Source organism: Paroedura picta, chromosome 7, assembly GCF_049243985.1.
Source record: "Paroedura picta isolate Pp20150507F chromosome 7, Ppicta_v3.0, whole genome shotgun sequence".
Classification (NCBI taxonomy): Eukaryota; Metazoa; Chordata; class Lepidosauria; order Squamata; family Gekkonidae; genus Paroedura; species Paroedura picta.
In genome coordinates, this window is record NC_135375.1 from 40,976,857 (window position 1) to 40,991,356 (window position 14,500).

Sequence of the window (14,500 nt, forward strand, 5' to 3'; positions counted from 1 at the left end):
ATTAGGATTGTTCAGCCAGTCTTTTTATAAGCGACTTCGCCATCATCACCACCAACCACGATAAAAGTGCTTATTGCGTTTCAATTCCCATTCCTGCTTTATAAAATGTCCAGTCTAATAACTAAAGGCCACAATAATTACATACTTTCTAGTCTGATTGAAGTCAGCAGGACATTTCCAATAAAGCATTTAGTTTCAAACTGCACAATTAATCAGGCTGAATGAGAAAGACAAATGGCAAAATATGAATATGAAGTACTGAAAGTGCCTCTAGATTCTGTTCCTCATTTAAGCAGACTCTGTGATCAAATATGCTTGAACACACACTGGTATAGCGTGCATGCCCATTGCAAGAAAGAAGTTTTCCCACCTACACCAGGTGAAGCTACTTGCACCCTATCTGTCCTCAGACCACCTACTCACAGTGATCTCTGCAACCGTTACCTCTAGGCTTGATTTCTGTAACTCACTCTAAATGGGCCTTCCCTTATCCTTGACCTGGAAATTGCAGCTGGTACAGAATGCACCTGCTAGTCCTCACAGAAACATCTTGGAGGGCTCATATCCAGCTTGTGTTGAGGCAGCTGCACTGATTACTTGTTGCGTCCCAGATCAGGTTTAAGGTTCTGGTATTGACCTTCAAGGCCATCCACAGTCTCACTTAACTGAGAGACTGTTGTCTTATGCCTTCCCCCCTCCGCAGGGTCTTCACTCTGCATGTGCACATTTTTGGGTGGTTCCCGGCCCACAGGAAGTGTACCTGGCCTCAATCAGGGCCAGGTCCAATGAGCTCCAGGAAGAGCTGAGGTCTCTGCATGAACTTCCTCAGTTCCGCAGGACCTGCAAGATGGAGATCTTCCACCAGGTATTCAATTGAGGCCAGGGCAACCAAGATCTATGGGCCCCTCACTACAGCAGGAACATCAGGCTGACTCCTCATCACATATCTCTCCCTGAGGCACAGAATGGAGAGGGGTTCATTGAGCTATGGGGTAATGGGAGAGGGGCAGGGGTTTTAGAGTAGTTCTCACCACCGATGATTCTGTAATGGTTGGATTTTTTATGATTTTATTGTGGGGTTTTAATCTGTAATCCGCCATGAACCAGCCAGTCTGGGTGTGGCAGGCAATAATTTGATCGATTGATTGATTGAATGATAAACTATACTGGTCTGCTGATAAAATCATATACAGTATGGTGTACTGGCCCATTCTGCACCTGTTGGATGATGTCCTTTCAATGCATTTTAGAAGAAGAAAATCCAGTTGCAAAAGCACATTGAAAGTGCATTATCGAACATGTATTAGGAAGGATTTTCAGTTTGTTTAGGCTTCTTCGCAATGTATGGTAAAGTCTTGTGGGTTAGCTAATGTAGTTAAGAGACTATGCTAGAATCATATCAACTATTAACCTACGTTTTGTATGTAATTGAGGAGACAAAAAAATCAAATGTATACCTCATAGAAATTACTAATATTTTACTGATTTTAAGTGAATGCATTTACAAGTAAATGCACTTTGAATTTGGTTATAACCCACTTACTCCAGAGAAGTCTGTTTAAGGTCTTTGTGGTTACTTTGAGGTAAGGGCTTGGTGCCTTGCAGATAAAGTCCATAGAAATGTTAATTTCTTAGTAAACCTGGTTTTTAAAGTTTTGCGTCTTGCTGAGCAGCATTTTGATTGTTTCCAACCACTGGTTATAATGGCATGTTCAAACAGCACACAGTATCAGACAGTGTTGTCTGATTCTCAAGGAAGAGCCACAAAAAGATCTTTGTGAACGTCTACCACAAAGTAAATGTCAAGAAGTCATCTGACAATGGGATAAAAGTCTTGTGAATCATTCTATAGTTATTACATGGAAGGAACCCATAGAGACCCCCAGAACTTAATCCTGCAGGAGTCTGGCGTAGGAGTCTGGCAATTACCACCCATGGCTTTATCTTCTCTAAGACCTATTACTGCAGAGTGTTCTATCTTCAGCTACTCCTGAAAAAAGTTATAGCTGCCAGCTCTAGGTTGGGAAGAACTTGGAGGCTTTGGAGATAGAGCCAGGAGTGGGTTGGACTTGGGGGCTCGAGGGACTTCAGTGTGGCATAATGCTATGGAGCCCACCTAACAAATAGACAAATCAGGACCTTTTCATTGCGGTGCTTTCTGCAGTACCCTCTAGGGAAAAGACAAACTCAGCTTGACTCTGGAGTCCTTTAGAGCAGTGGTCCCCAACCCCCGGTCGGCAGCATGGCACTGGGCCGCGAGAGCTTCGGCACTGAGCCGCGGCTCCCTTTCCTCGCCCCTCCCCCGCAGCAAGAAGCTCACCAGGCCATGAGCAAATTGCCGGGAGTGCAAACACGCATGCATGAAACTGCTGTGCATGCACGTTTGCGGCCCCGCCGGGTGCAAACGCACATGCGCAGCAGGTCCGCGCATGCGCATTTGTGCAGGGCTGCCGCGCATGCACGGCCTCCGGATCGCCCTCTCCCCCCACCCCTTGGCAGCGGTCCACAACCTGAAAAAGGTTGTGGACCGCTGCTTTAAAGCAGTGGTCCCCAACCTTTCTGAGGCTGGGGACCAGCAGGGCATCGGGCCGCGCCCGCGCGCACCACGCCCACGCATCGGGCCGCGCCCGCGCATCGGGCCGCGCCCGCGCGCGGCCCGGCCCTGATTCTCTCTCCCCGCCCTCCCGCAGTAAGAAGCTTCCTGGGCCGCAAGCTTGCGGCCTGGGAAGTTTTTTACTGCGGGGGGGGGGGGAGAGGGAGCCGCGGCCCGGCGCCATGGCCTTCGCGGCCTGGCACCGGCCCGCGGCCCGCAGGTTGGGGACCACTGCTTTAGAGCTTTCCCTTTTAAGAGGGTCCTCTGAGAGCTTCTGAAAACCCACAATGTTAAGTTAATTGGGGTCTTAATTTTTCATGATAACTCATTCTTGTATTGAATGTGTCATAGGCCTGTGCAGGAGTTATGTATACTCTACATTACTGAGAACACTGCAACTTTCCAGATAATGTGAAAGATTCTACATACATATCTCTTGTAGCAAACCAGCAGATACGACAGGCACTGGGAGTGGGACAAAAGAAACGATTCTGTTCCCTTTTGTACACACACGTACAGTATAGGCAGTTTTAAAAATTTCCTCCCTTTATGGTATAACCTTTTAGTCTGTAACTTCCGTAGATCTTTGTGATCAGGTAGGATAACTAAATTGGTGGGTGATAGAAATCAGATTCACCAGCACTCAAGTGACTGGGAAAGGAAGCTCCTGACCCCACTCGGCCAGACATGATAGGCCCCAGAGTGCAGTCTAAGCGGAGTTGTGCCCTTTAAGGCCATTGACTTTGGTGGACTCTAAAGGGTGTAACTGTTTAGGATCGCTCAGCTAGTCACTTAGCCCGTTTACAAGATGGCTTGGTACCTCAGAGGGGGATAAGAAAGTTTTTCTATGCTGGCAGGTGCAACTTGTGACCACCCATATGAAATGCTGCCTACCCGTGCCTGGTATCCCGCCAAGTGCTTATTCAGTACCAGGCAAGAAGCAGATAGGTAGGCCTCCATACAGAGATGGTAAGCTCTGAATGGGTTGATGAGATGTATTTTGTGCAAGCACCTCTGTGTGTGTGTGTTTGTTTGTGTGTGTGTGTGTGTTTAAAATGGTTAGGTGCAATGTCCTTAGCAATAAGGATTTGTAACTGTACTGAAATAATGCACTTTGAATCAGATACCTTCAGGTAAGGAAGTACATACTGCATAGAAATGCTTAACTAAGGAGTTAATGTTTGTCAGCATTTTTTACTGAGAAAAGCAGATTTCTACTTTGCTTCAGGTTATTTGCCTTAATTGTTGTTTACAGCAGGGTTGCTGGAATGCATGTGTAAGTAAACAATGCCCTCAACCCTCTTCACACCTGATTGTAAAAACATATTCATTGCCAAAGGAGAACAAGGTGAGACACACCCTGCAAATGTACTGTGTAAACAACTGCTTTTTTAAGTAGGTAGGAAACATGAAGTGTTATCTAATTCATAGCTTCGCTAGCTTATTCTTGAATTAGTTTACGGGAAATCTGTATTCTGGAATGCAAAGGAGACCCTGCCAGGGAAAAGAGTCCCTAATTTTACTGGCACTGATTATGGTTTTACTGTGAATAAAAGCTGTGAGTTAAAAAAAAGTGATTAAAAGTGGAGGAGGTCAGATTCAGATTTTGAACTGCATCTGACATGCTCTTCTACAATACTGAAGTCTTGGCTTATGAGGTTAATGCTGGCACAGTTGTCATTGTGCCCCTATCCTAAGCATATGTTCAGCGACACAGAAAATCCACTAAAGTAGATCAGACAGGCTGAGATACTGTAGCTAATCTGTACAAAAGAGGCAGACTGGTACTTCCTGTTGACAGTGAGGTTTTACTTGAAAGGGAGCTTCCATTATTTAAGCAGAACTTGCTTTCAGGTGTCTTCTTGTGACTGAAAGCACTTTGAAGCGTTTTGATCAAATCACTTGATTTATCAAGAGTCATGTCAACACTGGGCTTGATCATTGTGTCCGTTGCTATATAATTTTATTGACTAAAGAATTTCATCCCATTGCAAGTTTTTAGGTCAGTTAAAAAATATCCTCTGGCTTCCCACCCCAATGCCACTCCATCAAAAGAAAGAAGGCTATAACATCAATGTTTGTACTGTTCCACTTTGTTTCTGTCTATGTATTTGCCATGGCTATCATGAGTTCAAAGTGGCCACAAGAGAACAGCCCAGATTTTCAGAATAATGAACATTATTCTGCCACATGTCTCAGTGCTATGATATGCATACTTTTGGCCTAGATTTTTGTATAGGAACAAAAAAAAACCTTCATTAACTCCTTACACAGCTAGAAAGAGCCTCTTGTGGCGCAGAGTGGTAAGGCAGCCGCCTGAAAGCTTTGCCCGTGAGGTTGGGAGTTCGATCCCAGCAGCCGGCTCAAGGTTGACTCAGCCTTCCATCCTTCCGAGGTCGGTAAAATGAGTACCCAGCTTGCTGCTGGGGGGTAAACGGTCATGACTGGGGAAGGCACTGGCAAACCACCCCGTATTGAGTCTGCCATGAAAACGCTAGAGGGCGTCATCCCAAGGGTCAGACATGACTCGGTGCTTGCACAGGGGATACCTTTACCTTTACCTTTACAGCTAGAAAAAAGTATGATTCAGAGAGACTATTGCTTGGTAGTGTTTTGAGTAATTTTAATTCTAAAGAAATAAAGTATCCATATTACAAGCTTCCACATTTAGCACTGCTTAGGAGAAACAGTGATTTGAAGGCTTTGGAGAACCTGACAAAAACATATTCTCAGTCTCTTCCTCTTTATGATCCAAGAATTCACGTCTACAGCCTCAGCTATTTTTGGACCTTCTTTAAAAGCCTTTTCACACTTTGCATGGTAACTGCACTTTTCCGATATATGGTATTTGCAGTTAAAGTGTAGACGCATGCTTGCAAATGCCCCAAACATACCACCATTGTGATAGGCTCATGCCACCTTGGAGTCTGTTGCTCATATCTCCCTGACAGTTGTGAGTAGTGCATCTCCCAATCACAGTTTACTGTGTTTAGCATTGTCAGCACTGGTGTACAAGCAGCAAACATGCTTGTTATAGAAATGCCTGATTGGTATCCAGACCCTCCTCAGTGTAAGTGCAAAGTTCTGCTAACACACAAGATAAGGGTGCCATTTCTTTGTGATGACACTTCAGCATGTTTCATAGAGGAGTTCTCCAGTGGTGTCTCTGACCTTGGATGGAGGCTGGTGGGGGGAAGGACCTGCCACCACAATGGAAAAACATAAAAGCACAATATAAAGTACCTATGTGCCGGAGTTGGAACCCAGTTTTTTATAAAACCAAGAAAGAAAATAAATTAATCTGCCTTTTGTTCTTTCCTTTTAGTTGTTTTGTGTGCAGACCAGATGTCTTGCTGTGGTATAACAAAAGATACTTCATCAGGGTTCTTGAATGATCTCAGTGGTTTGTTTTAAGCCTTTCTTCAAGAAATAGCAAAAGATTAATACCAACTGTTTTGAAAGACTATATTTTCTATTACTGAAGTTAATAAAACCCATTAATGACCTTGCAGCTATATTTGCACTTAACTGAAACAGAAGCATTAAAAGAGACATTTTCTTTAATGCAAGTTCATGAAGCTCAATTGGAAACAATGTGATCTCGAGGAGAAGCGTTCCAAAACCAACATTATTCACAGTAGACACATGCTGCTATTTTCCTCTGCCTAGTAAGAATTTATTTTAACTCTAAATAATCACAGTGGGAGGAAACTGAAGAAAGGTCTGTATATTTTATCGTGTGCCTAAGAACATCCAACTGACCGGTGTTGGCTTCTGATTTATTATGTTTTTGTACCATTCCATATAAAAGTTGTTTTAGCAGTGTACAGTAAAAAAAAATAACAATAACAATAACAAAAGAAGACTTTCTAGTTAGGGGACCTCAATCCTGAGTGAAAGCAGACAACACACTGTGTTGCATGGACCATTGGTCTGACAATACAAGGCAACGCTATAAGGTTCATCAACAATTCACTATGGTATAAAAGTAAATAATAAGTAAAAGGTAAATTGCTCGTGGAAAATTTTGCTTGGGTAAAAGCTCTGAAATAGTAAAGAAGAAGAAGAAGAGTTGGTTCTTATATGCCGCTTTTCCCTACCCGAAGGAATCTCAAAGTGGCTTACAATCGCCTTCCCTTTCCTCTCCCCACAACAGACACCCTGTGAGGTGGGTGAGCTGAGAGAGCCCTGATATCACTGCTTGGTCAGAACAGTTTTATCAGTGCTATGGCGAGCTGAAGGTAACCCAGCTGGTTGCATGTGGGGGAGTGCAGAATCGAACCTGGCATGCCAGATTAGAAGTCCACACTCCTGACTACTACACCAAAAAGGCATTTGTCATCTGAAAGTCATGAGGCAAAGTGCACAATGAACTTCTATGTATAGGGAGTTGCATCACTGGGTCACCACCTGCAAGAAAATTCTAAATCTTGGTAGACTAAACTGACGATTTCCACCAGTCTCCTCCCACTTGCCTGTAGTTCCCCTCATGTTTTTCTCAGGGTCCCTTATCCTACAGAAGCGGGCAGCAGTTGTAGGAGAGAGGAAGAAAAGTTCCATTTTACAATCGAAAAATTTAATCTGGGTGCCACTCCTTATGTCTGCCATATTTCAGACGTTTACAGAAGAGCCTACTAGGATCATTTCAGGGTGGATTATCTCAGATATATGAGAGAAGACATTCCTTCAGATGGGCATGACTTAGACCAGAGATATCAAACTCATTTGTGATGAGGGCTGGGCCATGTGTGCCTTAAAATGTAATGCCAGATACCAGAGATATACATTTTATAAAGAACACAGACAAACCAAATTAACGATAGTGTTTTTAGTCAAATACACATACAAGCAATTGATTCCTAGCATTGAAATCAATTGATCTACTGGGATATAAAAAACCCCTAATAAATGCATTTAATCATATGCAAGGAATACTTTTCCAAGGAATACTTTAAAAGACAAGGGTCTCTTACATTTCCATACACATTAGTTACTTTCTGTATATATATAGCACTTTTCAAAAACAAGTAATCTTCCTTGCAAGTAAATAAGGTGGTTTTTCAGCACTTCCCGCTTATGCCCAGCCTTAGCAGCTGAACACAGCTACAATGCTTCTTTCTTTCTTTGCGTCCTCTCTTCTTCTTGTCCTACATCTGAGGATCTTGAGGAGGCACACCAGACTTCCCCCTGCATAGGCCCAACCCCAACAAAAACAATAACCCTATGAAGTGGTTATGAGTGACCCAGACAATGGGTTCCTGACTCAGAAGGAGGGGGGTTGTAAACCTGGCTCTCTCAGATCCCCCCAGTTCTCTTCCCTTCCACATTTCCCACAGAAACAGCAGTGCTTAGGGAGAGCCTGTTTCTGAAACCTCCCCGGGGTGTCTTCTGTCCACTCATAACCCTTCCCATCATGGGCTAAGAACTGGTGAGGGGGAGAGGGGAAGTTGTCATCCCTTACCCTCCCTGATATTCACTTTGCCTCTCAGATCTGCAGGTGTTCAGATGTTAAGTGGTGACAGCAGCACTCCTTGGTTCCTCCAGTCCCTTCTGAGTTGGGACATCCTTCTCCTCAGAGTAGGACATTCAAAGCCCATGTGCTGGCCCTGCACTCTCCCGTACAATTGGAGGAGGCGGTAGGGGAAAACCACACCTCCTCTTTCTCCACTTTTGCTGCCATCCCCCCACCACCACTATTTTACTTTACATAGTCCTGCCTCCTGGCAATTTCCTCTCTATTTCTTGACAGCTTCCACCAGACATACTTCACCATATGTGCTCCCTTGCCTGCTTCCCCCACCCACCCAAGTCTTCCCTCCCTTTCACCAGTTGCTCACAGGCTGGTTCTGGCCCTTGGGCTGTATGTTTGACATTCTTGACCTAGATAATTCATATTAAGCCAAAAATTAGCACTTTGACTAGAATGCAGAAACAAAGTAATGATCAGTGTAGATGTTTTAGGACTGGGGTTGTATAGTTACACGGGTTTGCACCATTTAATATTGTAGATACTACCTGTTTGTTTAATGAGATAGAATTTTTTTGAAATGAACCCCATGCAGATTACTTTATATCATTGATCATGGAGGCAAGGTCATGGTTGGTGAGGAGAAAATCTTTTGGATGGTAAAGATAAAAATAGACACTCTTGGCCACAGCCGCCACCTGAGGCAATGAAGAGCAAAGGAGAACCTTGAGGCTATAAAGCTGTTTAGCCTAGTAGGTGTTGCATCAGCTCCTCAGTCTAAGGTTGTAATGGCCTGGGTTCAGAGAACCTAAAGAACTCTTTCTTGCATCTGATGCCCCTGTGAGTCCCTCTTGAAAGTGCTATCTTTATGGAGGCTCAGTTTGCTTCCACAAAAACACCATTTCTGCTAATAACTCTAAGTTTGGAATATCTCCCTAATTGAATACCCCTTTAGCATCTTCTCTGTCATCTTCCCAGAGGCAAGAAAAAACATTTCTTGTCACTGGACTTTCAACCACTTCATTAAAGTGATGTTTTCCTGCTTTGCTGTGTTAATGGAGGTTTTGGTTGTTTGTTGCATTTGTTGGTTTCTATAATTTCGATTCAGCATGCTGAAAATTATTTAGGAAGTTATATATAGGAGAAGGCAATATTGATCTTGTAAAGAAACAAACAGACTGTCTTATCTGGATTGCATTTCAGTTTGTTGGCTGTCATCAGGATTGTTATGTATCCCATTCAACAATTCAGGGATTCCTCTGCCTCGTAGGATTTCAAGGGAAGAAACATACTTGAATGTCAGTAAGATACCAATGATACTTTATTCCATATCCTCTAGTACAGTCAACCTATGGTCCTCCAGATGCCATTTTCTGGCAGGGGCTCATGGGAATTGTAGTCCATTGACATCTGGAGGACCACAGGTTGACTACCCCTGCTCTACTGAATCCCACGACAGAAAAGAACCACTTGGCACAACTCCCACAGAGCAAAATACATCACTAGCACCAATTTTTGAACCTGCCTAATAGGACCAGGACTACTCCCGAACCTTGCTATTGATGTGTAATATTTTTTCCAGTAATACTTTAGCATGTTGGATCATCTAATCTAAATTATAACTAATAATTTATGATTATGCAAATCACATTGTTGTTGTTGTTAGGTGCGAAGTCATGTCCGACCCATTGCAACCCCATGGACAATGATCCTCCAGGTCTTCCTGTCCTCTACCATTCCCCGGAGCCCATTTAAGTTTGCACCTACTGCTTCTCTGACTCCATCCAGCCACCTCATTCTCTGTCGTTCCCTTCTTCTTTTGCCCTCGATCGCTCCCAGCATTAGGCTCTTCTCCAGGGAGTCCTTTCTTCTCATGAGATGGCCAAGGGGCTCGCAAGAGTTTTCTCCAGCACCAGAGTTCAAAAGCCTCAATTCTTTGACACTTGGCCTTCCTTATGGTCCAACTTTCGCAGCCATATATTGCAACTGGGAATACCATAGCCTTGACTAAACACACTTTTGTTGGCAGGGTGATGTCTCTGCTTTTTAGGATGCTGTCTAGATTTGCCATAGCTTTCCTTCCCAGGAGCAAGCCTGAAGTCTGAGAATCCCCTGGAAGTACAGCTCATCTCCAGGCAGTTAGGCTGAAGGGAAAGTTCTTTCCCCTCACATGCATCCCTTCAAAAGGAATGCACGTGGCCCCAGACTCCCCTTGTCTGCTTGGCTGGTGATGTCTGCCCCTCTGAAGCCTGAGGCCTACTGCTGGCAACTGCAGTCCCTGTTGTTGTCTGCAAGGCCAAATCGTTGCCTAATAAAAGTGGATCACTTAGTTTCCCCTAAAGTCTCACTGTCTACTTTCCTGTAAAGCTAACTCCACTTGAAATTCCGGGCCACTTATGCCTTTGAGTTCATAGGACCTTCCTGGCAAATACTTTTTTTCATTTATCAGACCAAGTTGTTTCAGATTATAAACCACTCTGAGCCCACTTTACGGGGAGGAGCAGTATGTAAATCAAAGAAATAAGTAAATAACTATGCAATTGGCTTTTTGTGCATGCTTCACAATACTCAAATGAGTTCTACTACTCCCCCTTCCTTGTAATTGCTCCACTCAGCAGTCAGTTGTTTAAATAGACTATCAGATCATTCACCAATCATAGAAACCAGTTATCAATAAATACTGTGTTTCAATGAAGTGCTACCTACCCTTTGGTGTTTGCCTAAGCCGTCTTTAGTGCTGCTAATGGTCACCGTTCAGCTTGAGTCAGCTGTGCCTCTGCGCCTGCACAATGTTAGCAAGATCAGTTGCAAACTGGCTCAGCAGGTGTTCACATCTGATCAGCATGAACAGAACAAACCAAGTGATCACCTCTCATCTGATAGTCACATTTGAATGTGGTAAATTCAACATTTGAATGTGGTTGCTGTGAAGCTCACAGCATCCCTACTCCAATAGCCTTATAAGAACCTTGGGCTATACAGAAGGCTGAGAGATCATAGCAAACCCAAGGCCACCCTCTTTTCTCCATAGCTCAGCATGACTTGACCACATCTCCCCAGATCAAGGGTGACACACAGTCCATTATACTTAGTTCTGGTTGGCCAGCCACTCGGCCAGCAATGGGAGCATAAAACTGAATCTACAGGGTGAGGTTATAGAACAGGATTTGTGTATTGTAAGTATTAAGTGATATATATTTATCAGTCTAATATATACAAGTAATTGTGTGTTTGATGGTTAGAGTGGTTCCTCAGTGGAACAGGCTTCCTTGGGAGGTGGTGGGTTCTCCTTCTTTGGCAGTTTCTAAATACAGGCTAGACAGTCAACAGAAATGCTGATTTTATAACTTTGGCAGGTTGTGAGTGGGTGGGCAGGAAGGGACATGTCAGTGTTTGTCTCTTGTGGCCCTTCCTTGCATACCCAGGGAATTGTTGATCACTATTGTGGGATAGTAGTTGAATTTCCTCCAGGCCAGGCTGGATTATAGAGATTTTTGATGGTAGTGGGGAATTATTTGGGCATGAAATTGGGGTCACTATGGGTAGGCAGGTAGTTGTGAGTTCCTGAATTGTGCAGTGGGTTGGACTAGATGACCCTGGAGGTCCCTTCCAGCTCTATGATTCTATGGATTTACCTGATATTGTAGGAAGGGATTCAAACAAACAATTCAACAGGTCTCATTTTCAATTGCTTAATATTTGCTTTTAGAACAGGGCTATTTTAAGTGAGAACTGTTTTCCATCATGTCTTGAGAGTGGGCTGCAGATAACACTCCTTATGTTCTGCCCATATTAAAATCTGCTTCAGTGGCTCAAATCTTTGTGCCCTTCATGTTGCAGTTAGATGGATGGGCACACCAAACTTATTAAGCTTCAGGTGCCAGGATTTCCTGTTTTTCCTCCATTTTCTGTTGATTTTTGTTTTTGAAGGATTTTCTTTACTTTTGGGGTTAGATAACTTTTCATTCCCCCCCCCCCCAGGTCCTTAGAGACGGGGGTCTATTCTTCTCTACTTCCTCACTCATTAGTTTTATGCTGGTTGTTTGTAACATTACAAGGCTTAGATCCTGCTGATTGTGACGTCAGTTTTCTGGCTGGTTGAACTGCTCTGTTGATTATATATTCCCCATTTTCATTTGGAAGCCACTTTGAAAGTATAATGCTTGAGAATGGAGAGTGTCTTACATAAATTAATGGGCTGGCTGAGCTTTGAACTTCTTGGTGAACTTAGCTGCACTTGTTTCAAATCAGGGCTCAATGCCCTAGGTGGGAAACAATCAGTGCTCATATCTTTTTTATGGCAGACATGATTGCATGTTCTAAAATAGCTAGAATTGCCCTGAAATTAAGCATCAAAGCGGTCTTTTGGCTATATGCTGCCAGTAGGTGCTGCATTTGCTGTGTTTTCAGAAGTTCTTCCTTGCCCCCTACCAAAGACAGAAAATGCTGAATTATTATTTTTGAAGTTTATTTTGTTGACTGACATATTGCTTTGTACAACACACATCTGAGCTAGCATCTGCCTTCCATGCTGTTAGTTCTGCTTCATTATCAAATGGCAGTGTTCTTTGAGAGCTCAGAAAGAGATATAAAACTACAACCCTGTATCCCCCCCACCCCCGGTTTATCCAGGTGCAACACCCCACATCCCCATTCTTTTTTAAAACAGACTCTACTCTATGGAATTGTATTAGACAAGATAAGCGCTATATATGCATTCTATTCCTGTATGGATTCTATACTTCCTTTGTGGTCTCCTATCCAAGTACTAGCCCTGCTTAGCTTCTGAGATCTGACAAGATCAAGCTAGTTTTGGCCATCCAGGTTGGGACAAAGATTTTATAGCATCAAATCATACTGAGGATATTAATCAAATAAATATTCCATAAGCTATTACAAAACCACATCAGAGAAAACAGTGACCCTGTATTTCAGTGGGCAACTCCAAAGGTCGACAGTCTTGTGGATATCATTGTTAATTGGTGCCAATATAATTTTTGCTTCTAGATCTCCTTTCTGGCCTCAGCTTATACAAGTCAGCAACTCTCTGAGGAAAGCTGCTCAGCTTTGGGCGCAATCACCCACTACCTCTATCTTTGCCAGTTCAGCTGGATGCTTATTCAGGTTAGTAATTACTCTTTTACTCCGCTTGGAATAATAGTGCTTTTACTTCTGGTCATTTTGCACACTTATTCAAAATCCTTCAATTTAGGAAAGTTACCTCATGTTGGACAGATGCAAATGTCATGCCAAATGATTAACCAATCAAGCATCTAGTCTCATGGTCAAGGATTCTCTTCTGCCCTAAGGGGGGGGGATCCTCTTCTGCATTATCCCACTCATAATAAAAAGTTTGTTGCCACTTTAACCTTGGTTAATACTTACCAGGGGACTCCTTAATCCTGAATATAAAACTCACAGTAAATGGTAGCTTCAGAATGGATAATGTGATCAGCAATAGCTAATTTTTTGGCCAAATAGCCATAGTGACTGACATGACTAGCACCTGACCATGCTTGGAAGCTACCAGGGTCACATTGATGTTTGAAGAGTCCACAAAGTGAGTCATGGAACAACTTTGGGAGGCTAGTAATGTGGGTGGGTTGTACAAGTGGATGAATGGCATCTTCTGGTTGGGAGGGGAACAAATATTCTATTCAAAAGTGTGATTTATAGATGCCAATGAACTTAATCCTTGCTACCAACTATCTGTTCAAATCAAAGATCTTTACATTGGTTTTATAAATGCTCAAGATTGCTTTGTGACATAGAATGCAGAGTGCTTAAATCACATCTCTGTGGTCATATGTCTGCCTGTGGACACTTAACACTATCCTGGGAGAAATGTATACCTAAGAAAAACCTGTTGTCCAGCTAAAGTGTCTGTTGCATATTCTTTCCACAATCCAGGTCTAGAAGAAATAGTTTTATTTCACACACACAGTCATCTTGGTTGGATTAAGTGAATTATTTTTATTTTTCAGATTAGCTGCATGGCTCACAAAGGAAAAAGTGAAGCATTTGCTAACTGGTGCATGGTTGTCCATAATGAATGGAAATAAAATGTCTGATACTCTGTCCTTCATTATAATTATACAGTTCCCGTGAGTCAGAGAATTACTGCAGAAATCCAAAAAGGAGGAAATTAACCATTGCCATAAAATAATTATGTTTAAATAGCTAAATTGATTAGTTCACATAATATATCATGAAACAATAAATCAAAAAATTAGCAATTGGCTTTTTAGCCAGTTTTCTTGTCCCCTGACCTTGATGCTTATTATTTTTCTTTTTTTCAATGGCCTTCAGCTTTCTGTGCCTGGCTTTTTTGTGCCCCTACAAATAATATTTACTATTGGTCTAAGGGAGTGAGCCTAAATTTGTCTCTCTGATCCCCTATCCTGCCACTAGTTTTCCATGTAGAAATAGGTTTATATGAG

General features: G+C 42.9%; 1 protein-coding gene across 9 annotated transcripts in view; it reads left to right on the forward strand.

Annotated features, from left to right (window-relative positions):
- ADGRV1 (adhesion G protein-coupled receptor V1) overlaps positions 1-14,500 on the forward strand; it is a 329,124-nt gene that overhangs the window by 220,820 nt on the left and 93,804 nt on the right. For all 9 annotated transcript variants that reach the window (XM_077347591.1, XM_077347582.1, XM_077347586.1 and 6 more), the window contains one exon: positions 13,068-13,184. In XM_077347591.1, coding sequence (XP_077203706.1) covers positions 13,068-13,184 — 117 coding nt within the window. The remainder of the gene's footprint in view (positions 1-13,067; positions 13,185-14,500) is intronic.